General features: G+C 48.5%; 1 protein-coding gene across 2 annotated transcripts in view; it reads left to right on the top strand.

The window, feature by feature from the left end:
• The window catches only part of LOC130129683 (disks large-associated protein 1-like), an 84,301-nt gene that overhangs the window by 51,459 nt on the left and 4,878 nt on the right, over nucleotides 1-27,964 (top strand). For both annotated transcript variants that reach the window (XM_056299269.1, XM_056299270.1), the window contains 2 exons: nucleotides 20,774-21,159; nucleotides 21,363-21,442. In XM_056299269.1, the coding sequence (XP_056155244.1) occupies nucleotides 20,774-21,159; nucleotides 21,363-21,442 (466 nt within the window). The remainder of the gene's footprint in view (nucleotides 1-20,773; nucleotides 21,160-21,362; nucleotides 21,443-27,964) is intronic.

Raw genomic sequence — 27,964 nt, 5'->3', positions numbered from 1 at the left:
TGTGTGTGTGTGTGTGTGTTTCAGACGCCCCGGTCGAGTTGACCGAGTAGTGAATGTGAACGGGACCGTCCCACCCAGTGCTGAATGAGTCATGAACCGCGAGGGGGGGGGGGGTTACGCGCACATCCGAGACGCGCACATCCTGAAATAAGAGCGAATGTAGGCAGACGGAGAGAGGAAGAGGGGGGGGAAAGACCGCTATCATTCAGTCCAAGAAGTGTTAGTTGCGTGAAGCCGTGCCGCTCATGGCCCCGCTGCAGTATTTTCACAGTGCGCTGCTCGACATGTGTGACTTCTGGATTCGCCTCTGTGAGTAAACGCGCGCAGCTCTCTTTGTGAACGGGCGCTGCTGTCATTCCCGGTGTAGCTCAGCTGTGCCGGGGCAGAAAGAGGTGGCACGACCAGCGCCCATCCCAGCCTTTCTGCTTATTCATGCTCCCCGTGCAAACCGCCCAAGATGGCCGTGTTAATGTGTCGTTAGAGAAGTGTACTGATGAGCACAACGGTCCCTTAAACATTAAGAAATAGAAGCTGAGCAAATCATCTGATGACTTTGTAAAAAATAAATAAATAAAATGTTTTGCACTGACGTGGTCTGTGACGTTTTGTAGACTTAGAAATAATTGTTAAAAGGCTTAGTTGAGCCGTAACAAATTACTTCCATTTGTTTTTTTAACCTTTTCATTACGCTGTAATCCTTCGTATACTGAAGGCCACGTGAAGAGCTATAGCACATAAGCTACTGACACCGTTGTTGCATCAAGTTTGGTTTTTCTGGGGGCGGTTTTTTTGGGGGGGGGGTTGGGGGGGTCATCTCTTTGGCTCCCGGCAATCAGACATCATGTGTGCATACTGTGACAAGCCTTCGTACTATGTGCGCCTGCCCCCAGTGAGCTCTCAGGACCACTCGTGGCAGCTGGGAAATGTTGAACCTCTCCCAGCTCCCGGTCTATTTTGGTGTCTTATCTTTGATGAGGGGACAACAGGTGCAGGCTGCATCACACACCGGGCTGCACCTGGCACAGCATCACAACACAAGCCTCCTCAGAGTCCAGGCATGTAGGTCAGACGCAGGGTTAGTCTGTTGGTGCCTAAGTTCAAATATGGTTCATCTAATACTTTTTTTGTACTGTTGAGGAGAACATCAAAGCGTTGGAAGAGAGAGGATCTGGGCCACTGAGGCCTTGTGGGAAATCATATCGGCGGTGTCAGTTGTTGGTCATGGCGAGAAAATATAGGCTGGTTTTTAGAGTCCCTCATTTTCTAACTCGGGGCCGGTGAGCAGTGTGAGGCTTCAACACCTCCGTCCATATTTATGTTGTTCACGCACACCATTCAGTTTGTGTGTGCCACGAATGCCAGTTATGCCGTCTGCTTCCTGCTTCCTCACACATTCGCCCGCTTGCTATTTTCAGACGGGCTACGAAACCCTCCAGTGCACTAAAGGCCAGGGACACACACTCACAGACACATCTGTGGTGATCCAACTAAGCCGTGGTCATGTGGGGTCATGTCAGTGTCAGTTGACACTACGTCAGAGTCTGTACTGATTATGTCCTCGGGTAAAGACTCCCGGCGTCTTAACAGCTGTTCACACGTTGTTGTGGGAAGTCCCCAAGTCACAGTGACCCTGAATTATCAAGCCAGTAATAAAACATTCATTTTAAGGGTTGGTTGGAGAACAAGACACAATAACGTTACCCACTGATAAGCGGCACAGAATCCAGCATGAATGATGTGTTGTCCAGAGCACAGTAATACGGTCATATTATGTAACGCCGGCTCTTGCATTAGAGTATAATGTGTTTGCTTTTGCTGCTGCTCCTGCAAAATATACATTATGTCATATTATATTGTATTATGGAAAAACACGGCACATATTATGGAAAGAACACAGCACAAAGGACCCAGGGCCACCGTTTCCCACTGTTTGTAGGCGCTGTATAAGGCAGCGATGCTGACTGTTTGCTAACTGAGGTCTCTGTGAGGTTATTTGTCTAATAATCCTAAAATACCATTTGACTTTGCTTCATTTGAACAGCACCGACATAAAAACAGTGAGCGTAATGACTTAAGTAAACTCACACAAACTGTCCCGTTGGAAAAAGCTCAGTCAGGCTGTTGTTTTGGTGTCATGTAATAGCAGTTGGTATTTTATTGTGGTTCAGAGAGGAGTGTCCCTCAGAGTAGGAACGTTTTGGCAGGGCGTTTGTGGGATCGTCAGATGAGCATTTTTCAGTTGTGCATTTTCACCACTAGAGGGTGCTGTGTTATCACTGGTAAATCAGTCCGCGTCGCTCTGTCAAGGTCTTTTCGCATTTGAACACAGTGAGACTTGATATAAGTAAGTCTTAACTGCTAAAACCAGGCCTATGTCTAAAATCGCTCGTGACATGTAGTGATCTCGCTCTCTGTCTGTCTGTCTGTCTGTCTGTCTCTGTCTGCCTGTCTATCTGTCTGTCTCTGCCTGTCTGTCTGTCTGTCTGTCTGTCTGTCTGTATAGTTCCTCTGTGTGCGTGCGTGCGCGTGCACGTGTGTACATGAAAGAAAGAGAAGAAGAAACTTGGATGGAAAAAGGAGCAGTGTGAGAGTAGTTTACTCTAAAGCCCGGCTGACATGCAGAGTGGCTTGTTGCCCAGTGTATCGTGTGTGTGTGAGAGAGAGAGAGAGAGGAGAGATCAATACTCAATAAGATGCTTATACTGGAGTGCTTCTTAGAGTTCCATCAATCCCTCATGTTATGTCTGTCCCACACACACACACACACACACACACACACACACACACACAGCTCTTTATTTCCTGGCCTGGCGTTAATTACAGGGACAGATAAAGCCCTGCCTTTGCAACCTGCCTGTCTGCATGTGAGATACACCTGTGTGTCAAAGCAATGATCAAAGCTTCATCCACTAAGGTGGAATTATTATTCAAAGGGTGGATGTAAATTAAACAGTAGTCTGCTGTCATCTCTCTCTTCTCTCTCTCTCTCTCTCTCTCTCTCTCGCTCTCTCTCTCTCTCTCTCTCTCTCTCTCTCTCTCTCTCTCTCTCTCTCTCTCTCTGTCTCTCTCTCTCTCCCTCGCACACACCTGCATAATGCTGTCATTCCATATGCTTTGATGGTATGAGTGGGTGTGTTTGACAGGAAACAAGGGCTGGGTCCAGGCATGTGGCGACACACTAACACATGCACCACACACCCGCGCCCGCATGCACACACACTTGCGCGTGCGTGTAAAACTAAATGGCGAAAAGCAATATTCTTTGTTGAGGTTTACTGGTAATTGTTTGGTCAAGGAGCAGGAATTGTGTGTGTGCTTGTGTGTCTGTATGTGTGCATAACATGTGATTGTGTGAGTGCTCACCTATGTGTGTCTTGATATGTGTGCACGCTGACGCTACACTGCTCATACCGTGTTCCTTGGTGTCCTGAGTGTATGTGCATTTGTGTGTGTGTGTGTGTGTGTGTGTGTGTGTGTGTGTGTGTGTGCTTGTGTATCTGTGTGTCCATAACATGTGATTGTGTGAGTGCTCACCTATTTGTGTCTTGATATGTGTGCACACTGACACTACACTGTGCTCATACCGTGTTCCTTGGTGTCCTGAGTATATGTGCATTTGTGTGTGTGTGTGTGTGTGTGCATGCACATCGGTGCGTTGGAGCCCATGCATGTGGACGGTAAACATCTGCCTGTCTGTGTGTGGCTTCTTCCCGTTTCAGCTGTGGGTTCAAGCTCCAACGAGGAGCTGGATGTGGGTAAACTGTGATTTGGCTATCTCCCTTCCTGGAGGAGATAAATCCTAGCCATGCTGGTGTGTCAACCACTCAGTAATTACTTAGTCCTGTCACGACCGTCTGAGAATCCAAGCCAGTGGGAACTTGCACTGTCGCTCTCACATGGCAACTAGGAGAGAGACTGGTGTTACTCATCAGCCGAAAAACGCTCCAAAGACATTACATCAGTTATAAAACACAATTTATTTTGCCTAGGCATACAGAGACTCTAGATTTTATTCCTATATGGGATGTCTTTGTGGGATATAGTTAATGACAGACGAGTTGGGAATTTGAACTTCCTGCTTTATTAAGTAATCTGGTGAGTTTGAATGCTTTCAGGGCAACAGCCGTCAGCACATTGTGATCAGTCTTCATATTTAGGGTTAAAATGAATTTGATCTTTAAAGTGGATCCGTTTCTTCCTGTTACCTAAATTAGAAAGGGAAAAAAACCCAAGGTGCCTGGGGTGGTAAAAGCAAGTTGTTGTGCTGCAATATAAAATCTTCCACTAGGTTGCATGCTCAATAACCCAGGTATGTCTGTGAATGTTCTCATTCATCCAGGTCATGGTTATCCAAAGGAGTTGAATCAAGTGCAACTGGACTTGGACGGATATATACCAAGTCCAGTTGCACTTGATTCAACTCCTTTGGATAATCACCCAGGTAAGGAAATCACAGAAAGTTGAATCAGTTCATCTGGACATGTTTTTTTTTGTTTTTGTTTTTTTGTTTTGTTGAGAGAAACGTTTCGTCCCTCATCTAAGTGACTCTTCAGTCTCAACTGACTGCAGGTATCCCCACCCTTATCAACAATACAGTGGCATAACAACTGAAAACAACGATCAGTTTCATATGCAAATTGCCATGACCATTAACTAGAGTTACAAATGGCCATGTGTACTATTCACAGAGGATTGGGGTATAGTTGCAGTGAAGCAGTGAGGGTAGTAGTCTGTATTAAATTACAAAACAACCCCAATAGCTATAGGACCACCCGTAACACCGACCAAGTGTGTCTGCTGCTGAAGCTGTGTCTTCAGTCCATGTACATCGCATACAGGGGGCAGTACTATAGGTAGAGGCATGGGTGTGCTACGGGTTCCCCCGTCTCACCTGTAGTGGTGAACTTGTATATGGAGGAAGTGTAAAAGAGGGTTCTGATGTCCCATCCTGGGATACCACCTAGCCACTGTCAAAGAAGGTTGGATCAGTTCATCTGGTTACAACGTCTATCAACAGAAACATTTCATCTCTCATCTAAGTGACATCTTCAGTCTAAACTGGCTGCAGGTATCCCCACCCTTATAAACAATGTAGTGGCATAACGACCAAAACCAACGACCAGTTTCATATGCAATTAAGGGCATGACCTTTAACTAGAGTATCAATGGCCATGTGTACTATTCACAGAGGATTGGGGAATGGTTGCAATCACAGCATTGTAAGATGTGACAGATGTTCTCTTAGCCCCCCCCCCCCAAGTTCAGGGGTGGTTGTTCCCTCTTCACATAGATGGCCTCTTTGACTCCCCGTTCAAACCAGCGTTCCTCCCTATCAAGGATGTGTGCGTCCTCATTATTGAAAGAGTGGCCACTGACCTGTAGATGGGTGTAGGCTGCGGAGTCCTGGCCTGACGTGTTAGCTCTCCTGTGTTGCGCCGTCCTCTTGACCAGCGTCTGTTTGGTTTCCCCGATGTAGAAGTCATGGCAATCCTGGCTTTGTTTGTGCTGGGGGACCCGATCCTTGGGGTGAGCCCATTTCTGGTGCATCTTAGATGAGTGATGAAACGTTTCTCTCAGTAAACGTGTCCAGATGAACCGACTCAGCGTTCTGTGATCTTCCACTAGGGGTCATCATAGCCCCGGATCATTACTCATTATGCGAGCGGTTGAGGAAAAGGCTCAAGCTTGCAAGTGTTGAACATGATAAAGGCTATGAATGACATGACAATCTGATGTCATATGACCATAGATGCTAATGCAGATGACTGGCCACTGTTACCCTTAGTCGAATCCATTGTCAAATCCGAGAGGTTGGAAACTGCCGTGGTTTCCTGTCCTAACTTGCTCCAAAGCACACTTTAAGACAGTGGGATAAACCTTTAGGGACCTGCAGCCTTGCATGGAGGCAGCTAGGTGTTTATGTTTGCTTACGACTTAATTGGTCCTTGCTTGTTTACGCCTGGAATGCTTTGATTACAGCCTCTCGGGGAGGAAGAGCAGCGTTTGGATTTCTTGACACAGGAAGTGTAGGCAGGAGAATGTCATTCACCCCCTTTTCCTCCTGTTTATTTTGTTTATTTGTTTACTTGTTTATTTATTTGCCAGGAGCGGTGCACATTAATCAACACTTTGGTTTCCACATCAGTGTAAATGTGCCGGAGTTAGCTAATGAGCCAATTTTCATCTGTGGTCCCTGGGCAGATTATTACAAATTAGTGGCCTAATGTCTGTTCTCTGTTCATAAGAAGGTACATAGAGTAAAGGGTATAGAGGGAGGAAGGGGGTGTTACTGGAGAAAATGGGAGGAGATGGCAGGGCTATAGTAAACTCATGCTGATACAAGACATGGCCAATGCAGCACCCCCTCCATGTCTTTATTCACTATTCTCTCTGTCTGTCTGTCTGTCTGTCTGTCTGTCTGTCTGTCTGTCTGTCTCTCTCACACACACACACACTCACACAAACACACACACTGACATTCAATCGCTATCTGTCTTCCACCACTTAAAGGAGGAGGTACACGGTACTCTGACACTCAGATACACACAGAACACATGGGACTCATTTCCTATCGAAATGAAGAAATCAGTACCACGTTTTCAATAACCTTTCGCTCCGAGAACTACTTTTCCAGACGCCAAGACTTAAACTCTCAATGTGAACGGCCCCCATCTGCCGCGTGTCAGGCCGGTTAAGACGGCAGAAGTCCTGCCCGGCAGGGGCCTAATAGGAGATCCGCCTACGAGACCTCATCCTTTTAGCTCTTCCTATCCGTGTTTTTTGGCGTGAGAGACACGGCGGAGGGAAAACAGAGCCCCGGGAGGATTTCCTTGGTGTTGACTGTGGATGATCCCAGTGGCTCCTGCATGTTAAGGCTGGGCAGGGCAGGACTCGCTCAAAACACAAAGCCCCGGGGGGATGAAAAAAAAACTTCAAGGGGGAGTTTTAGCAGGCGAAATTAAATCTCCTTCACGCCGGCTGTGTTGTGTTCCGGAAACAAGATGGCCTCTTTAAAATATGTGAGCTCACTGCTCTGCCTGCTTTGACGACTGCGGGAAGTTTAAGGGGAAGAAAAAGAAAGAAAGGGGGGGGGGAATTAGGTCGGGATAATTTTACTCGGCAGACACGGTGTGAGCTTGAGAATTTTCCCATGTTGCTTTCTGTGCTCCGGAGAGGAGGTTGGGCGTGAGTTGATGTTAATGTCAACCTCTGTGCTTCCTCCCCTCGCTCTGCCTGAGGAAAGTGGCTGTAAGTGGGTGGTTTGGGCTGAGCAGTGTGGGAGGCCAAATTAAAGACTTCTCTGTGAAGTCCCTGTGTGTTTGTGTGTGTGTGTGTGTGTGTGTGTGTGTCTTGGTGACTAGGCCTGCATGTGAGTAGCGGCAGAGGGGGTGGGGGGGGGACGCCCAGCCTTCTTTTTTTTTTAACCAGTCATTAAAAATAAGCCACTTCTCTCCCTTGGTACACACCGAGAGACAGCAGCAAGAGAAGGAGAAAGAATGTATATAGCCCCCTCCACATGCACACACACACACACACACACATGCACACACACTTTCTTTCAGCTTTGCTGCTTCACTAACCAAGTAAAGAGGGAAGGGGGGAAAAGGAGGTTGTGCTTGAGGGGACTGATTCTGTTCTGAGATTTTAAAATGCACACACACACACACACACACACACACACACACAGGAACTCACACACAGTCGCCCCTCCCCCTGTAAGGAGAAGCAGACGGTTTATTCTGGCCAGAAGTGGGGGTAGAGAGAGAGCGGGCGAGAGAGATGAATGGGCAAAGGAATGCAGCAGACAAATGAGTGCTCTCGGCAGGAGAGCGGGAATGCTGGAGAGAGCATTGTGCCCCCCACCCCAACTTCAGATTCTGCAGGGAGTGGATGTGAACACACAGGGAGAGAAGAGAGAGGGGTGTGGACAAATCACACCTGAAAGACAGATTGTGTTCCACAGCATCTAATTACATATATAACCACAGAGCGCTCTCTCTCTCTCTCTCTCTCTCTCTCTCTCTCTCTCTCTCTCTCTCTCTCTCTCTCTCTCTCTCTCTCTCTCCGCCTGTCTCGTCTGGTGCACACGATGTTATGCTGCACAGACACGCATACATGCAGACACACACCGTGCTGCCATCTCATCTTTCCACTGGTTCATCTAACCCTTCGTACAGGATGTGCGGGGTCACCGGGTCAGTGCAAGAGGACAGTTCACATCAGGATGGCCTGGATTCTTTATCCGAACCCCCTTTGTTCCTCCACTAGTGTCTCACATCTTCTTCTTCTTCTTCTCTCTCTCTCTCTCTCTCTCTCTCTCTCTCTCTCTCTCTCTCTCTCTATCTTATCTATCCACTTCCAGCAGCGGGCACACTTTTTAAGATAAGTTTACTGAGGAAGAGAATTAGTCACATGTTCACCGTCGTACTGCAGTAGTGAGGGAGTCGTTGTGACGTCAGCAGAAGTTATAGTTTGCTGTCCGTAGTTTCCACAGAGTTCAGGGGTAAAGAAAGCTTTCCAGTTACAATGCACTAACTCAGAAATTAAGTTTAAGTACTTTTCATCCGCCTCTTACAATTTGTCTCTCCCTTCCTCTGTCCTACCCCCCCCCCACACACACATACACAACCTCTCTCTTTCTCTTTCTCTCTCTCTCTCTCTCTCTCTCTCTCTCTCTCTCTCTCTCTCTTTCTCTAACACACTAGACCCAGTCCTGACGTTTGGTTTTGGGCCCAGATGGCTTTAGCATGCCTCTGGCTGGGGATTAAGCCGCCAGTGTCTCCTTTCCCCTCCATGTGCAAGTGGTCAGGACAAAGAAGAATGTCAAACAGGGGAGAGCAAGAGAGAGAGAGAGAGACAGGAGGGGAGGGGTGAAGGAATGTGAGGAAAAACCCCAGGACCGTGAAACGACACCCGACACTGACGTTTCATGGTGTTGCTGGGAGAGCGCACACAAACCCTTCTAAAGACAACAGGCCAGCTTTTCTGCCCCTATCTGACTGCTGTTGTTGCCCAGTAAATTTTGAGAAACAAGTTTTATGTTTTTCTGTCTTTTTGGGGGGGGGGGCTTTTTGACCCAGCCTCAGTGTGTCCTTCTTTGTGAGGGGGATGAAGGAGTGAACTTTTGACCACAAATGGTTGCATTTGTATGTAAATAGCTACTGCAGTGAGCAGTGATTTTTCATGTATTGACATGACATCAGCTTTGTATTTCATTCCTCTTAGATGGGCTGGCTCGGTGTGTGTTTCTGTTTGCATATGCAGGTTATCCCCCACCCCCGTACGGATAGAAGAGTGCATGTTGCCCTGTTTTCTGTCCCGGCCTCCATTGTTCTGCGGGCAGTATTTTCCCTGTACTGGACTTGAGGCTGTTGACACGTTTAGTTCTCGTGGACAGTCTGTCATGACTCCTCTTTATCAGACAACGGTGTTCAGTACTTGGTGACAGCGAGGTGGCAACACCATGCTAAAAGCTGTGTTGCCGGGTGTATTTTTAGCCGGTGTACACTCAGCCCTAAGAGGCCTGTATTAACCACTTAGTGAAAGAGAATGTCGCACCAACCACGCAGTTTGACTCAGCTTGACTCTTTCCCTCTCTAACTCTATTTCCATCCCATTTCCATCTCCATCTCGCGCTGGGGGTCTCATTTTAATTAGTTGACACATACTTGCGTAAACTGGCCTTTTATGAGGCCTAGTCACACATTTTTCTCAAACAAAGACAGATTTGGGCTATGAGTAAGACTCGTTCGCTCTCCTGCAGGACTCTGTTTTGGCATGCTTGCTGCAGTTGCCTGTGCTGTCATTTCCAAGACACGGAGTGTGTCACCTCCAACACGTAGCCAGTCTCAGCCGATGAGCAAGGCCCTGGGAAATGATTGCAGTGAAAGCATGCGTGAGATGCGTGGGCATGTTAGCTTTAGCATTAGGACTAACGCTCAGGCTTATGCTCCATGAAGCAGCTGGAATGTTAATACAGGAACTAAGGTAAACGGCACGGCAAACTCATCCAGTCTTATCCTCTTTTTCTCCCTCTTGCCCCCCCCCCCACCTCACTTGTTCACCCTTTCTCTCTCTCTCTCTCTCTCTCTCTCTCTCTCTCTCTCTCAAGTTACATCCGTACTAATCTGGAGAATTAAGAGAACACTGTTTTTATGTTGAAAATGGTTCAAAAGTTTCTCAGGTTGCTTTTGAAAAGCTTGCCAGCCACATTTAAACACCAAAATAATAGAAATGCTCAGGTCTCTTCTGTTTAGCATGCACAGGCCACTTGAGCCGGCGACTCTTTGCCGATCACATGACAATCATACGTCAGCGTTTTCAAAAAGCGTATTTTTTGGGGTCCACACTACGACGATAGACCAGCGTTTTAGAAAAGATCAGTTTCTGGTGGTCAAAAATGCCATCTTAAATGTGGACGGCAGACCAAAACAGAGAAAATAAGATGCGTTTTCAGATTTATCTGTTTGTGTGGGCATGGCATTTAGTTATGGTTTTCTCTCTCTCTCTGAGCCTGTTCACACCTGGCACTAGAATGTGTCTCCACATGCGTCCTGAGTGACCGCTTGTGATCGGATCTCACTTCCCCCGCTCTGTATGTAAATAAACACAAACATCATTTCTGTTTGCAAAGGCCAAATGTTGTTTTTAACCGGTGGGAGGCAGCAGTGCGCTTCCTGTGCCTAGTCTGCAGGAAATTAAAAGAAGAAGAAGTTTGCAAAGACCTTGGCGCGCAGGCAAAATAAAAACAATACAGACTGAGTCTATTCCCTGGCATATTCCAGGCAAACCAAATCACCCAACATGTTTGAGGCACCCGTAATGGGCTTTTTGTACTTCCACTTATACAGAGGACATCAGTTGAGTCCTACAATATGGCCCAGGACACATTCGCATACACATTGCTAAAAGAATGTGGCCATATGCGGCGAGGACAACCTCCGAATGCGGTCTGAGGCTTTGCTCAGACTGCCGTTAAATCAGATTTGTTTCTCAAATCAGATCTTTAAGACAGACTGTTCACACTTTTATTTGCAAGTGAACAGATCAGATTTGTGTGTCCAGACGTCGCCAACTTATCTGCATGCATTGCTATGGTAATGACATAGGCGGGAGTAACTACATACACCGGTGACGCGGTTTACCAACATGGAAGCATTGAGAAGTGGAGATCCATCATGTCGCCCTCCAAACACTCGTGCTGTCAAGTCGCGGTGCAGAACTCCTCAGTCGCAGCAGACAAACTCGGCCATGGAGGAGGCTGGTGTACAGCGTGACGCTGCAGTCCTGGTGGGATTCACTGTGCAGCGACAGGTGTGGTGCCATCCATGTTGTGAGTGACGCAAAAGACAGTTTGAAATCTAATTTGGGCAGCTAGAGCATCCGGACTGAGACACAGCTATAGAAATCCGATTGGAATCGCATTTCAAACCCAACTCCAAATACGGTTTAGATCTGATTTGCAAAAATCGCACATCATATGGCTTTTTTTTTTTCAGTCCAGACTTTTTAAAATCAATCTGGATACAGTCTGGATAACTCAAATAAAAATGGATTTGGGCTGGTTCAGACCGCCAGCCCAATCCAGTATTTTGGATTTGGATCAGATCTCACTGAGGCTGTTCACACCTGGTGTTAACATGCGTCCCGGTTGAGGCGGTCACGAGTGGACAGCTCTGAGTACAGGTGTGAATACACCCAATGTTTGCTCGGTGCGTCTTGAGATCCGATCACTCAGGCCACATTCGGAGGTGTCCTGGGATGCGCTTGTCCGCATCATATTTGAAATGTAAACACACGTGTGCCCCAGGCCACATTGAAGGGCCGCCTAGTCAACTGACATCCTCTGCATAGGAAGACAACGTCAGTTGACTAGGCGGTCACCAAAGCCTTCTCTGGGTTCATTTTCTTCTTTTTGTTTACCTCGTCTGTAATTTCTGACAGACGTGAGACCCACAACTGTGGAAAAGCCTCCGCCCGCTTGCACATTTCAAGTTAAACTTCAGGTTCCAGTTCATTTGTCCACCGCAGCGCAGAGCCAGACCCTCTCAAACCCGCTGGAATAATTAAATAATCTGAGCCTGAACCGACGTGATCGGGTCGGGCCTGAAAAAGTTCAGGTTGAGAATTACAAACTCGTGAGTTTCAACTTTTTGCAGTGTATTTTGAACACAAAACGAAAGGCAAACAATCGGAGCCTGGCGCTCCTAATTCACTCAGTTAATTCACCTCATCGGAGTATTTGTCTCTGTCTGGTGCGACACGCATTAGTGCGACATGCCGTTGTAATAATGTGAAACTATTTACCCATACACTATTTCTTAAATGCAATATATCAGGTCAGGGGTCTGAAGGCTTTCAGGCAGATCTGAATCATCATCATCGTAACGTTTATTTACACAGCACTTTTTCAGAACCTGTTGTGCTTCACAACGAAGTGGAACGGAAATAAAAGAGAAGAAGTGCCGCTGGGATGTGGTATGATTTATATTTTATTTCTTTAAGAGCATTTCAAATTCTGTATGACAACGTAATTTGACAGTTACACGTCATACTAATTGACGGTGCATTAAAATGAGGCTCGAGTGAGCGAGGATGTCTCGTTTCGTTAAATGTCTGTCGCTTCGACTCCTCTCTCCTCGCGTTTCTGTACGTGTTTACTTGTTTATTTACGTGATTGTGACACTTACCACGGGGAGCGATGAAGGCGGACGTGGTTTTAGGCGATTATCGTGGGCTTTATTTAATAATGTCTTTCATTCGTTCACTCGCATGGACCAGTGCATCGCTCTCCCGTGAGCCACGCCCCCTCTCGAGGCTAAACCACACCCCCACCCCCACCACAGTGTGTGTTTATTTGCATATAGAGTGGGGAAGTGAGAGCCGATCACAAGTGTTCACTCAAGACCATGTGGAGACACATGTTGATGCCAGGTGTGAACAGTCGTACTTGGAGCTGTCCACTTGTGATCGGATCAGCCAAGACAGGCGTTGATGCCCGGTGTGAACAGCCTCAATGTGTCTTCGGTGCGTCTTGGGTGCCTTCACACCTGTACTTAGAGCTGTCGACTTGTGATCGGATCACCCCAAGACACATGTTAAAGCTCGGTGTAAACAGGGCCTCTCGCTCTCTTTTCCCATCTCTTCTCTTTCAACCTCCCCTGACGTTGAGTCACTCAGCGATATCCTGTCCCTCTCACCTCCCTGTGAGCAGGTCTTTTGGACAGAAACAAAGGAGTGATGTGTTTCCTAATGTGCCTGCAGACTAGCCAGGATTTAAGGCCTGGGTGAGAACAATGGAGAGGGCCCAGAGCCCCCGCGGGGCAGGTCTAATGAGAATCTCCCAACCCCCCCCCCCCCCGCCCCCCATTCGTGGTTGAAACACTTACAAGCAAACTCTTAAAAGCCCCGCGTGTTGCAGCAGGATTCAGGGCGGCACGCACGGGTCAGTATTGATGCTGACTGTCGGATGATTACGAGTGGCGGTGCTGATTGTGTTATGTAGCTGGTGTTTACAGCGATGACAATTTGACAGTTTTGAGAGTAGGTGCTAGTTATTTTCAGGTGGTCGGTGGATCTGAAACAAGTGGTTGCACAGCCTGGGAGTGCATGTGCAATAATAGTGCCCTGGTTTATTTCCAAATGAAGGTGGGACCCATCGGGGGAAATGGACTTTGGCTCTGTCAGAAAGGTTGACAGCGTGTAATGAAAGCCTGTTATGCAATTTTGTGAGCAAGGGGCGGTACTTTAAAGCCCTTGGCTTCTTGAATGATGGGTTTCAAATGTTTGTGCAACCGTAGCAATGCATAGCTAGATAGATAGATAGATAGATAGATAGATAGATAGATAGATAGATAGATAGATAGATAGATAGATAGATAGATAGATAGATAGATAGATAAGAGAGAGAAGGAGGCTGATAAACTCTCGGTTCTCATTGCCTCCCTTCCCCCCTGTGTTTTCATTCTGCCGGTGTGTCTTCGCTCAGCGTGTCTCTCCCTGCCTGTCACTGATTGACAGGGCAAGGAGAGCGCGGGCCCATAAAACAGGAATGCAGGTAACCAGGCTTTATGTTTGAACTTGGAACTCAGGAAAGTGGGTTAAGTGGATTGAATCGATTGCCTAACAGAGAGCAACCGCCTGCCAGATTTAGCGCTGGCTGACAGTTGTAAACACGCTCTTATCCGGCGAGGCAGGGGACACAGGCCTGGGAGAGCGTTTACACACTGTTGACATTAGGTTCGTGTCACCAGAACACACTGAGCACACCGCTTTGTTGATAGCGCTGTTTTGACTCGTAGTCCGGTTTTATTCTAGTGTTGTTTTGACACATTTTGTACTGATAGGAGCACTAAGCATCAAACTTGAAGCTCAGAAATGAGTTGGTGCTGCACAGGCTTTACACCGGCGCAAGAAGAAAAAGAATCTAAATGTGATTCAGACAAGCACAGTAGATTCAGAGAGCTACAGCCAGTGGGCCCAGAGGATGTTTATAACACTGGTCCCACTAGCACTAAAACCCTCACTATTTCCAAGCTCTAAATATACTCCGTTTAAAAGACGTAGTTCACACAGACTGCCACCTTCACACACACACACACACACACACACAAGCTTACACACACACAGTGAGCTATTGTGTCTGAGAGAGTTCAGGCATCTGGAAAGCAGAAACCCTCCCCGGTGACCTCTGACCTCCGGTGGCTGTGGAGTGCAGACTGACATGAGGGGCTCTCAGAGACTTTCAGGTGAGAGGCGCTGTCTGACCACCCTTAAAGCACTACTGAATGGGGTTTTTGCGGGGTTTATTGTGTCTCTGTAGTATATTAGTTACCTTCCACTCGAGCGACAAATTTCACATTTGCGAGCGTTTTCGCCGAAGTCGTTCTGTAACATGGCGTTGTGAAACACAATAAAGCTTCTTTCCTTTTTTTTCCACAGTAACTAGAATCGCTTGGTTCAGTGCTTAATAGTTTAATAACGCAACCTTTATCCAATAAGTGTGTTTATAAAGTGCCGCTATCACACATCTGAACTCAACCCCCCCTTTTCCATACAAAAATATTACTTAAGGTTCTTGCAACGGCGGATCTGATGACGTAAAGTAAATACTTTCACGGTGATGCAAGTTACTTGGAGGCAGGATTTGAAGGTAGAGGTGGGAAACATAATTTAGAGTTTTTATTTTTGTTTTTTCCCCTAGAGGTGGTTGCGCGCATTGTGATCATTGTGTGCCGGTTCGCCCGCCTTGTTTGTACCAGTACCACACTGGGTCCTGTGCTGTTGACAGCAGTGCCAAGGCCTCACTCCGCGGGACTCTTTTCACTGCACCGCCGTCACTGCACAACAAAGCGACAGGTGGACTGCGCGAGGACAGACCGGTTAGTTTAGAATTCAGGGTTTAGCGTTCAGCCACCAGCGGCACCCAGGCCGGGGCGGGCGGTGCTTGGCCCCCGTGGGCTATAAACATCAGTAGATACTTAGTTTTAATACACAAGCACTTGACCGCTCGCTCTGTGCCAATCGCCCGGTGTTTACTTGGCTGGTTGTCAGCTATGCTAGCTGCTCCCCATTATTCCTGCTGGGGGGTTTTTTTTGCGTCTGCTTGTGGCTCGCCGGTTTAGCCGAGCGCCGGTGCAGCTGCGGTGTACCCTGTCAAGGTAAACAAATAGCTAACAGAAGCTTCGCCCCGACTCCCACTGTTCAAACGCCAAGCCTCCCAGCAAACTTCGTGTTGCTGCATGTCGCCATGGTGACGCTATCACAAAGGAGTCCAGCTGGCTGTGTGTGTGTATGTGTGTGTGTGTGTGTGTGTGTGTGTGTGTGAGAGAGAGAGAGAGAGAGAGAGAGAGAGAGAGAGAGAGAGAGAGAACAGACGGAACCAGGCAACAACTCTGTAGCCTCGACCCTCCCTCTCACGTTCTCCTTATTCTCCTTCGGTCCCCCCTACACACACACACACACACACACACACACACACACACACACACACACCAGCCCTTCTTGTCTGTCTACTATTCTCTCCCCTCTGGCAGACCCTCATCCCAAACAAAGTGCAGCTGGGCTCAGCTGTCAGTGTTCCCTGATACCAGCCGCCCCCTTTCCTGGCCTTTGTTAACGGTTGGGCTGGCGGTTGAGTTGCCCTCGGCCCCCACATGGGGGAGCCCGACGCTGTTGGCCGGCCCGTTAGGCCGGGCTGGCTGGCTGGCCGGCTGCTCTCTGAAGTGGCCCTCTCTCTGTGTGTCACACAGACGCACACACTGAAGACTACGAGGCAGTTCCCTGCCTTCAGTCTGTCCACTAGGTAACATGACCTTGGTGGTAGTATAAAGGTTTTTTTTTACCCCCCCCCCTACACGTGCGTGCATGTGCATAAACACATTTCAGACACACACACACACACACACACACACACGGTTGTTAAAGTGGGATACTATGATCAGCGGAGCCAGAGGGGTCGACCGGCTCGTCTGTTTTTGTTCTCCGAGGGCCGGAGAAATGAATGGAGACCTCTTCTTTTTTCTTTTTCTTTTTCCTGTTTCAGGGGAGGAGAGGAGGGCTGTCTTTTGATATTATCAACCCCTCAGGGGAGGGAGAGAAGTGGGGGGGTGGGGTGGGGGGTCCGCCAGAAGGATAGCTATTCACACCAACTTGTCGGCATGGGACTTCAGAAGCATTCGTCAAAGAGGGATTTGGCTGAGTGCCACTAAGAGTTTTGTCATTCACAAACTCCTCTCCCCTCTGGCATAACAATGCTCCCAGCAGGCTGCGCCTACCTCTGTGAGCCGAGGGAAACCAAATTCCTCACAGCCGCTCTCCAAATGAAGCGAGGGCAGCCTTCCTTCACCGGAACGTTCTCTCTCTCTCTCATGCCAGAGTGTGTGTCGGCTATATCCTTCCTTCTTTTTCTTCCATTATGTTATCAAAGTGGCATGAGCTGGACATCGTGCGGCAGCGAGAGTGGGACGCCATGTGCGCATGAGAGTGTATATATGTGTATATGTGTGTGTGTATATATATATATATATATATATATGTGTGTGTAAGTGGAGAGGGTTTTCCATGTTCCCTCTTAAGGGTCTGCTGGAATCCAGTGTCACATTCCTCCTTGTGAATTTTGTCTGGCAAACAGTGTGTCCTTGTGTGTGTGTGTGTGGGGGGGTGGCGGTGTGTGTCGGGGGGGGGAGTGGCGGTGTGTGTGTGTGGGGGGGTGGCTTGGGAGGTCCAGGGGTTGTAATGCTATCATGCCTTCATGGCTGCGAGAACATCAAACTGTTTTCTCCTCTGTGTGGAAACTTGGCCTCTGTCTTATCTGGACAACTGTTTTGTTCGACAGTTTCCCCCCTCGTTGCCACGGCGGCGGCGTGTTGTTGTGGGCAGCTAGGAGAAGAGGGACTCGGAAGAATTTATCTTTTAATTTTCCTGGGGAGGGGGTGTTGTGTTCAAACACAAAATTCTATTATTGCTATGATCTGACAACCTTGCAGGACTTTTTTTTTTTTCCCTGAGTTTTGTTCCGAGTGTGTGATGATGTCACCGCTACACACACGCCCGGCGGCGTTTGTGGCGTGACTCAGGCCGTCGTCCACAACGCTCTCTGAAGGGTGGAAAGTGCATCGGTGGCAGGAAGTTCTGTGGTCTCCACTGATGTGGTCACTGGAGTTTGAAACGTTTTGCTGGGTTGTGTAGATGAGAGTGGTCTGTGTTTGTGTGTGTGTGTGTGTGTGGGCATGTTCGGACTTCTGATTGTGTGTTTACTTAACCTGTCTTGGCATTCAAAGCCCCCCCTGTCATTCGATGGTGTGTGCGTCCGGGCCCTTGCAGTGACAGCTAGGTGGGGCACGGCGCGTCGTCTACTGTTTCATACCGATCTTTATATGCGTGAAAACCCTCTGTTCGTTAACCCTTTCCACCGGCCCGAGAGCAACACACACACACACATACACAGACGCACACACACACATCGGCGCACACAATAAGTGACTTTTAGATGACTTAAGGGGATAGCAGCTCTGAAAGGGCTGACATTCGATCTCCCCGGCTGGCAGAGAAGGCCAGGACCTCTCCCTCCCCCTTGGTGTGTGTGTGTGTGTGTGTGTGTGTGTGTGTGTGATGTGTGTGTAGGGTGTGTGTGTGTATTAACATGATTTTTTTCTTTTCTTCTCCCATTGGTTTGTACTCTGTGACTTTTTCCTCAGAGATTAGCCTCATGTGTGTGTCGCTGTTGACCTCCGGGTCGGTGTCACATATCGAGGCATGTTCAGAAGCCCTGTGCATTTAAGTCGGAAAGAAAGACGTCTGGCGTCGGGAGGGTTGTCACGGCGATGATCGATGACAGGGTGGTAGTCTTGTAACAGGACTTATAACTTGGCTGACCCATCACACGACTAGCAGATACTCCGATATTAGTGAACGCCGTCTAATCTCGCCACGATCTCGCTGCCATCTAAATGCGCTCCTCAACTTGTCAAAACCTGACCAGGAGTCATGCCTGGGACCGTCCGGGGAAGGCGAAGCGGCGTGTGCGCGTTGAGGTTGACGCCGACAGGACGAGTGAGTGTAAAGTCAGCCGACTGCTCACTTCCGGTGCGTTGAGGCCTCTGTCGCGGTCGCTGAGGGTAGCGAGATGCGAAAAGAAAACAGGATCCCCGATCTAATGGTTTTCAGACGCGGCTGCTGCCCTCCCGCAGGGTGTGGCCGGCAGCAGTCGGCTGCCGTCACACGTCAGGGATCTCGCCGTGGTAGTATGTTTGTCTTTTGCAGGGATTAAAGGGATCCAGGAAACTCTCTGCCCCAGTTTCCCTGCACAGCAAGGAGAGCGACCTAGTTTAGGTGATGGTGGCCAGGAAGGGACAGGGGAGTCCAGGGCATGATGCCGTCCAACATGTTGTGTTTGTTTCTTTAGACAAGCTAGTTTTGTTTTGCTTTTGCTTTTATTTTCTTTTTTTTACGTTGACTATGAGTACACTCTTCACAAGCTACTGACTCATTTTCTTTTTTCTTTTGTTTTGTGAGGGACCTCTTTGTCTGTGCGCAGCTGTCTAACCTGTAGCTGTAACCTGAGAGAACGATAGAAAGAGAGAGAGAGAGAGAGAGAGAGAGAGAGAGAGAGAGCATTACTGACTGGTACCTTTATTTTATTTTTATTTTCTAAAGAGTTTTGGGTTGTTTTTTTTTTTACTCCCCAATTGTACTTGGCCAGTTGCCCCACTCCTCCGAGCCGTCCCGGTAGCTGCTCCGCCCCCTCTGCCGATCCGGGGAGGGCTGCAGACTACCACGTGCCTCCTCCGATACATGTGGAGTCGCCAGCCGCTTTTCACCCGACGGTGAGGAGTTTCACCGGGGGGACGTAGCACATGGGAGGATCACGCTATTCCGCCCCAGTTCCCCCTCCCCCCTGAACAGGTGCCCCAACCGACCAGAAGAGGCGCTAGTGCAGCAACCAGGACACGTACCCACATCCGGCTTCCCACCTGCAGACACGGCCAATGGTATCTGTAGGGACACCCGACCAAGCTGGAGGCAACACGGGGATTCGAACCGCCGATCCCTGTGTTAGTAGGCAACGGAATAGACCGCCACGCCACCCGGATGCCCCTGACTGGTACCTTTAGTGTTTTTAACTGACTGACAGTGATGCACATTTTAATACCTTCACTTAAAATCTCACTGTAAGTTGTACAAATGACATGTTGGTACTAAAATAGCTTTGATTTAAGGCATTGCTTCATCCAGCACCGACGTCCCCCTCCGCCGTGCCGCTGTTTTGGTCTGTCGGCTGTGATTACGCTCGACTGTCCACGAAAACAACACAAGGAACACTGACACACATACGCACGCAGAGATATTTTTAGCTCGGCCATTACCATTGCCGGTAATGTACAATTAGTGGGGTGAGGTAATGAGGCGGTTTTCACCGTCTGGAGCAGTGGGTCAAGTGGCGAGCATGCTAATCCTTTTACTAGTCTGGCTGTGGTTTGGTGGAGTTGGCCCTAATCTACTGTCCAAGTCGCCTGCGGGATCTCAGCCCTCGGTGTAAAGGGACAGGGTGTCGCTCAGATCCTTCCCCGAGAAAAAGTTGGCTTATTTGCAGTCGGTGACTTTTCTGTTACTCTTACTTTGTAAAGGAATACTTCCCCACTTGCATTCTGAAAACTGCTTTATGTGTACATGTGTACATCTTACCTCTACTTGTACTTTTATTATGATTATTGTGGCTTATGGCAGTAGGAGGAGAAGTGATAGTAGTAGTGCTAGTGGAAGTAGTGGTAGTAGTAGTTGTAGTGGTAATTATAACAGTAGTGATAGTAGTAGTGCTAGTGGAAGTAGTGGTAGTATTAGTTGTAGTGGTAATTATAACAGTAGTGATAGTAGTAGTGCTAGTGGAAGTAGTGGTAGTATTAGTTGTAGTGGTAATTATAACAGTAGTGATAGTAGTAGTGCTAGTGGAAGTAGTGGTAGTAGTAGTTGTAGTGGTAGTGGTAATTATAAAAGTAGTGATAGTGATAGCAATAGTAGTGGTACTAGAAGTAGTAGTAGTAGTGATAGCAGTAACATTAGTGATAGTAATTGCAGTAGTAGAAATAATAATAGTTGGAGACAGTGATAGTGGTAGTTGTAGTGGTAGTAGTAATGGTAGTAGTGTTGTTATACATTATATTTCATCTTGTACTATGTATTTCAGTAAACCAGCCCTCTTTTACAACTACTTTTTCACTAAGTAGCAAAAGAAAATGTTAAAAAAAAACTGTCATCCTGTGTCTCCTTTTTGTAGTGTCATCATGCATCACAACATACAAGAAGACGCCTCCCCCGGTCCCGCCGCGGACCACCCCTTCCAAACCCTTCATATCCATCACAGCCCAGAGTAGCACTGAGTCGGCCCAGGATGCCTACATGGATGGGGGTAGCGGCCTGCGGACCGGTATCAGCTCCCAGCCGGGCCTGTCCAACTCCACAGAGAGCATCGACAGCATGAAGGCCCTGACGGCGGCCATTGAGGCAGCCAACGCCCAGGTGCACGGCCCTGCCAGTCAGCATGTCACCAACAGCACCATCACCATCACAGCCACCGCCACCACGTCCACTGTTGCCCACGTTTCCGCCGACACGAAGGCGCAGAGGGACGCACTCCGCAAGTGCCTCTCCATAGGGATCCAGGTCTGTTTTGCAGAGACTTGTCCTGGCTGGAGGTGTGAAATTGCTTTGAAATTGAGTTTTCCTTTTTTGACATTTGATTTGACTGTTCCTTTTCCTCCTCCACCTCTCTTACCCCTCCTCTACCTACTGCCATCCCACCCACCCCTATCCTGACTTCACAAAACCCCACCCCTCATCTCCTCACCCCACACTGGTTGTTATAGGTGGACCCAGAGGAAGCAGGGTCGACCGAGGAACAGTCCAAGTTCCAGTCAATAGGCATTCAGGTGGAGGATGACCGATGGTAAGTTGAGAGAGGGGGGGGTGGGGGGGGGATGTCAGGCTGCATGAGTAGCAGGAGGCTGTAAAAGTGGGGTCGGATAAGTTACTTGTGATGAATACGAGAGAGATAGCGTGGCCAAAGAGAGCGATGGTGGAGACAGAGGGAGATTTGTAGTGTGGGGTGCATGCATGCCCCCCCACCTCCAACCCCCACCCCACCCCACCACAGCATCTCTGCCTTCCCCGGCGGCAGCAGCTGTCCCCAGCTCAGGGGAGGCTGGCGTCAGAGCCCCCCTCAGCCAGGGGGCCCCAAGTGACAGCTGGGCCAGAGGATGTGGTGCGAGGAACAGGGGAGGTGGAGGGGGTGAGTTGACAGCCATCTGTTGCTCCAGTCATTGTGATTCAGACAGCAGGCTACTTTTACAGCTTTCTGTGTGTGTGTGTGTGTGTGTGTGTGTGTGTGTGTGTGTGTGTGTGTGTGTGTGTGCGCGCGCGCGTGTGTCTGCGCGCGCGCGCGCGCGTGTGTCTGTGTACGTGTGGGTGTGGGTGGGTGAGTTTAGTCCCTGTGCTCAAGGGAGGAGGGAGGGAGAGATAAAAGGGGACAGAATTTTGGGGGATTTTTTTGGTTTTGGGAGAAAAAGCGAGAGAGGGAGAGAGAGCGCTGTCAACTGCAGCCTCTGTTCCTGCAACCTGTTCCTGGTTTGAGCAGAAGCAGCTAGGCTAGCAGGCTAACGTACTGTCAGCTCACATGGCCCCGGGTGCACACAGGGTCTGGGTTTTGCCCTGAAGATTATGTCACGCAGGTATTTATCAGTTATGTGTCAGTAATGTTTGCCTTTGCTCACTCGTTCGAAAAAAGGTAACGTTCCGTGTGTCGAGGTGGAGACGTCAGATTTAGCTGCCGGTGTTGGCCGTGGCGCCACAAGTGGGGCACGCTTCAAGAACTCAGAGAGGCAGGCCTCAATCAAAGGTCACCGTGTGGGCTGACGCCGGCGTTCTGAAACTCTCGCAGGCACACACCAAACGCACACGGAGACGCTGTGCTGAGGAATGCTAGGGGCTTTTTTTGAAGGAGGTCTCAGCTGACCGACCAAGCTTTGAAAACCAGGGCTGACCCCTCTCTGAGTTGCCAAGGCAAACAGCAACTCTCCCAGACACATATGAGTCCACTGGTCTGCCGACACACGGTGCACGCCGCAGTACTTGACTTTTTCCTGGTCAGTGTTTAGAGTGGGCGCACGGTAGTTTTTATTCACCTGCAGAACTTGCATGTATGAATGTGTGTGTGTGTGTGTGTGCGTGTGTGCATGTGTGCGCGCGTGCATGTGTGCGTGCATGCATATGTGCACGCGCTGCATTCTGTCCCCAGATGGTGCGAGCGCCAGGCTCATGTGCGCCTGTGTGTTCGAATCCATCAGCCCCGTGGTCGCGACCTCACCTTGCTGTTTAAAGTAGGATTAAACCTGTCTTAGCTGCGAGGGAGTGGAGGAGAGCAGTAAAACAGAGGAAGACTAGAAAGGAGCCGCCTGTCTTAACATAGACTCTCAGTGTACAGACATGCAGGCAGATGGATTGTACCCTAGCCATCCCCTGAGGTATTCTCATATGACTCCCCCAAGTGAGCCTTGCCAAATTGAATAATACTTTTTGTGCTTTTTTTTTTTTTTTCTTGGAGTCAGTCAAATTTCATATCAATATTTTATGTTTTGCATGTTAACAATGCAATCCCGTTTGCTTTACGTGATAGCGAACCAAAAATTACAGGGTTCCCATGCATCCGGGAAACCCTTGAAATTTATAGACTGGTTTTCCACTCATGGAAAACACCTGGAAAACGATCAACTTGATTGGATGTCCTGGAAATCTTACTGAGGTCATGGAAAATCACAAAGTTAACTTATAAAATTGTATTTTTACCGACTGAGATGGCATATTATTTTAAGGGTAATTTGTAGCTGAGATCGCATATTTTCAGCCATATTTTTACGTTTATTTTTTTAGCCATATGTCCAATCCGTGCTTGAGGATTGGGCGGTATGTTAATAATAATAATAATAATAATAATCAATCAATCAAGTTGCATTTTATACAGCGCTTTTCTGGCTGCAACAGCCACTCAGTAATAATAATTACATTTATATAGCGCTTTTCAGGACAGACTGGGGGTTTCCGCTGATCATATGACCTTCTGAGAGATGAGGCTGTCATGTATAGCCAAGCAAAAGTCACTGAAAACGTCCTTGGAAAGTCCTGCAAAATGATTTGCAGGACACATGAGTGGGAAGCCTGAATGAGCCATGTGATGTACAAGAGAGTGTTTGTGTGTATATTGCAGTTTCCCTCCCAAAATGCATGGTATGGCAGGGACGAGGTCTGGTACTGTAGACAGACAGAAAGCAGAAGAAGCTGTCCTTGTCATGTGTTATGTTTGGTGGGGGGGGCGCTGATTGATTCTCAAGCCATATTAGAGTCTTCACGGTCAGACTGAGGTTGGGTTTTGGGTTGGTGGTCACCAGGTGGCTTTGCAGTCACAGGAGGAGTGGGATGTAGTGACTAAACCAGATGCACAACCACTGTCTTGTGAGCCATTTAAAAACAAAAAAGTCAACAGAGGGTGCAGCAAGACCCCCCAGTTCTTTTATGACCCGGGTCCACACTGACCCACAATGTTTTCAGCAAGTGTGTGTGTGTGTATGTGTGTGTGTGAGTGGGCATGTGGCTGTATCAGCATAAAGCAATCAAGAATTGAAGCACCTTGGGGTTATGCAACACAACAAAAGTGTTGCTGTCCGCGTTATCATGACAGGCTGGGGTCACTGTGACATGTGTTTCCTTGTTCTCGCTCCTGCTCTCGCCTCCTTCCAGAGAGCCAGCATGGTCTTCTTTTGACCCGTGTTTTGAGTCGTCTGGTTTTATGGATTCGGTTATTTCCCCCTGTAGACAAATAGTAAGTGTCAAAACACTGGAGAAAAGAGACTGTCCAGGGGAGGCAGCCTATGGAGTGCAGGACTCATTCTCCACCGGGTGATTTACAGCATTCAGTCATAAACGCCACATGAATGAAACGAGAACCTGGGCTCTTTTCTGTCTTTTATTCCCCCTCACTCACTCCTGCTCTCCCTCTCTCTCTCTCTCTCTCTCTCTCTCCCTCTCTCTCTCTTTCTTCTCCCCAGCCCTGTACCTACCCTTATCTTTTATAACCTCCTCTTCCCTTTTGTCTCTCTCTCTTCTCTCTCTCTCCCTCCCTCTCTCTCTCTCGTTCTATCTGTCTCTGGCCGGGCTGTGTTTGGCCTTGTCTGCCTCTGCCCCTGCAGGAAGTTGTTAGCGGGCTGATAGAAAGCAGGCTGAGGTCATTAGAATTGAACACCTGCTTGGAGGAGTTACCCTTTAACAGCGGTGCACACGCACGTGCAGACGCCGGTGCACGGTCTCTCACGTGCACGCAAACACACAAACCCAGACTGTTTGATCTGCCCTCACACACACACACACACACACACAGACACACACACACACACACACACACACAGACTGCCTCTGCTTTCACGGAAGAGAAGAGATGAATTAGAAATGGGAGGTAGACAGGAATGGGTTGGGGGGAGACGGAGTGTTCGGAGATGGGGTGCAGCAGACGGATGAAGTTAGATTTGTGTGTCGTGCTCCGGGCGGGTCAAGCTAAAGTTCATGTGTGAGTGGTTTTTGCTGGTAATGTTTAGATGCCTGTCCGGGTTTGGTGGGGTTTTTGTGTGGCTTACCACTCTATCCATGTGTCCTGTCAGTTTTGCAGAGGTAATAACACTTACCCCACCGTCCGTTGATGGAAGAGCTTGTCCAAAGATTAAAAGAAGTTTGGTTTGAGCCAACATCACATGCTAGACCTGGTTTGGAAGGGCTGGGCAATAATTCAGTATTATTGTTTGTCTTTCAGTGGTGTTGTATCAGGATGAAATCTGGATGTTGTCATTGCGAGACACAATTTTGTTTTCTAAATTAACAATAACAAGAATATATGATGTGAGATTTCTCACAATTTGAGATCTGAAATGTTTGAGGGGCTGTTATCTGAAAACTAGCTGCACCCCCCTCTGCCGAACTGGGCAGGGCTGCAGACTCCTCCGATACATGTGGGGTCACCAGCCGCTTCTTTTCACCTGACAGTGAGGAGTTTCACCAGAGGGACATAGCATGTGGGAGGATCACGTTATCCCCCCCAGTCCCCCCTCCCCCCTGAACAGGCACCCCGACTGACCAGAGGAGGCGCTAGTGCAGCGATCGGGACACATACCCACATCCGGCTTCCCACCCGCAGACACGGCCAATTGTGTCTGTAGGGACGCCCGACCAAGCTGGAGGTAACACGGGGTTTTGAACCAGCGATCCCAGTGTTGTTTGGCAACGGAATAGACCGCCACGCCACCCGGGCGCCCTACATTTGCAAATATAATCAGATGTTGTTATATATGTTGATACGGTGTGAGCTGTGTTAAAGTGCAGTCGACTTTCTTCGAGTGACTTCACGAGTGGCAGACAGCGTGGCATGTTTTCATATGTGTTGCACTGAAGACCCGACCTGGTGCTCAGTCAGCTCCGTGCTGTAATGTGGTGATTACAACATGGGGCGGCCTGCCGGCGAACCAGTCTGTGTGCATTTAGCTGGCTAGTGTCTTTGTAACACCCCCTTTCTTCTGGCTTTGGTTTAGGGTCCCCATTCATCACTTGGGTGGTTAGCTGCACTATAAAACAGGCTGAGTGTCCCGTGTGTGTGTGTGTGTGTGTGCGTGCGTGCGTGCGTGCGTGCGTGTGTGGCCATGTGTTGGTTTTATCTTTGCACCCGTGTGTGTGTGCGTGTGTCTATCTTGGCGTGCTGGATGGAACCAGCGAAGGCAGTCTGACAGAGGCACAAAGTCTCCAAGCCAAGTAAGACACTGCACCCAACTGTAGAAGAGGGTTCCATATACGCGTGTGCATGTGTGTGTGTGTGTGTGTGTGTGTGTGTGTGTGCGCGCGAGGGTGTATGAACAAGTAGGGGTTGTGTGATGATGGATTAGTTCACACTCCATTGCTCCTGAATCAGCCAGGTGAAAAGAAACAAGCGTGCACAGTCAGACATGCACCAACAAAAACACAACTCTAAGCTCTACAAAAGCTATTACAGTACAGCTATAAAGCTATTACAGTGCAGCTATCCCATAATGGCATGACTGTGATCATTCTGTTGATGTAAGTTCTACTAGTGGCTGTCAACAGTATTTGCATAATTACTGCCAAAACAAAGGAATTGGTGTGTTGCTATTATAACATAATATTATATGGTCTTTATGCTCAATAATCCAGGTAAAGAAATCACAGAAAGTTGAATCAGTTCATCTGGACACAACATTTATTGAGAGAAATGTTTCATAGGGGTGTCCGGGTAGCGTGGCGGTCTATTCTGTTGCCTACCAACACGGGGATCGGTGGTTCGAATCCCCGTGTTACCTCCGGCTTAGTCAGGCATCCTTACAGACACAATTGGCCGTGTCTGCAGGTGGGAAGCCAGATGTGGGTATGTGTCCTGGCTGCTGCAATAACACCCTCTCTGGTCAGTCGGGGCGCCTGTGCGGGGGGGGGGGGGATAGCGTGATCCTCCCATGCTCTACATCCCCCCGGCGAAACTCCTCACTGTCAGGTGAAAAGAAGCGGCTGGCGACTCCACGTGTATCGGAGGAAGCATGTGATAGTCTGCAGCCCTTCCCGGAACGGCAGAGGGGGTGGAGCAGCGACCGAGACGGCTCAGAGAGCAGGGGGATTGGCCAGATACAATTGGGGAGAAAAAGGGGCGGGGGGGATCCAAAAAAAAAGAGAAACGTTTCATCACTCATCAAAGTGACCTCTTCTGTCTAAACTGACTGCAGGTATCCACACCCGTATCAACAATACAGTGGCATAAAGACTGAAAACAACGATCAGTTTCATATGCAAACTACCGTGACCATTAAGTAGAGTTACAATGACAATGTGTACTATTCACAGAGGATGGGGGAATAGTTGCAATCACAGCATTGTACAACGGCAACAGATGTTCAGGGATGGTCGTTCCCTCTTCACATAGATGGTGTCTTTTACTTCCTATTCAAACCAGCGTTCCTCCCTATCAAGGATGTGCACATCCTCAGTCTTTGAAAGAGTGGCCACTTGCCTGTAGATGGGTGTAGACTGTGGCGTCCTGGCCTGTCATGTTAGCTCCTCTGTGTTGTGCCGTCCTCTTGACCAGTGTTTGCTTGGTTTCCGCAATGTACAAGTGCACATCCTTGTTAGGGAAGAACGCTGGTTTGAATGGGGGAGTCAAAGAGGTCATCTATGTGTGAAGTGAATGACCATCCCGGAACCGGGGGGCAACGGGGCAAGAGTTTATCTATCACCATCTTACAATGCTGTGATTACAACTCTTCCCCAATCCTCTGTGAATACTACACATGGCTGTTGAAACTCACAGTAATTTGCATATGAAACCGATCAGTCGTTATGCCACTGTATTGTTTATAAGGGTGGGGATACCTGCAGT

Source organism: Lampris incognitus, chromosome 19 (genome assembly GCF_029633865.1).
Source record: "Lampris incognitus isolate fLamInc1 chromosome 19, fLamInc1.hap2, whole genome shotgun sequence".
Taxonomy (NCBI): domain Eukaryota; kingdom Metazoa; phylum Chordata; class Actinopteri; order Lampriformes; family Lampridae; genus Lampris; species Lampris incognitus.
The sequence above is the reverse complement of the archived record's forward strand: the minus strand, read 5'-3'. Positions and strand labels throughout refer to the sequence as shown.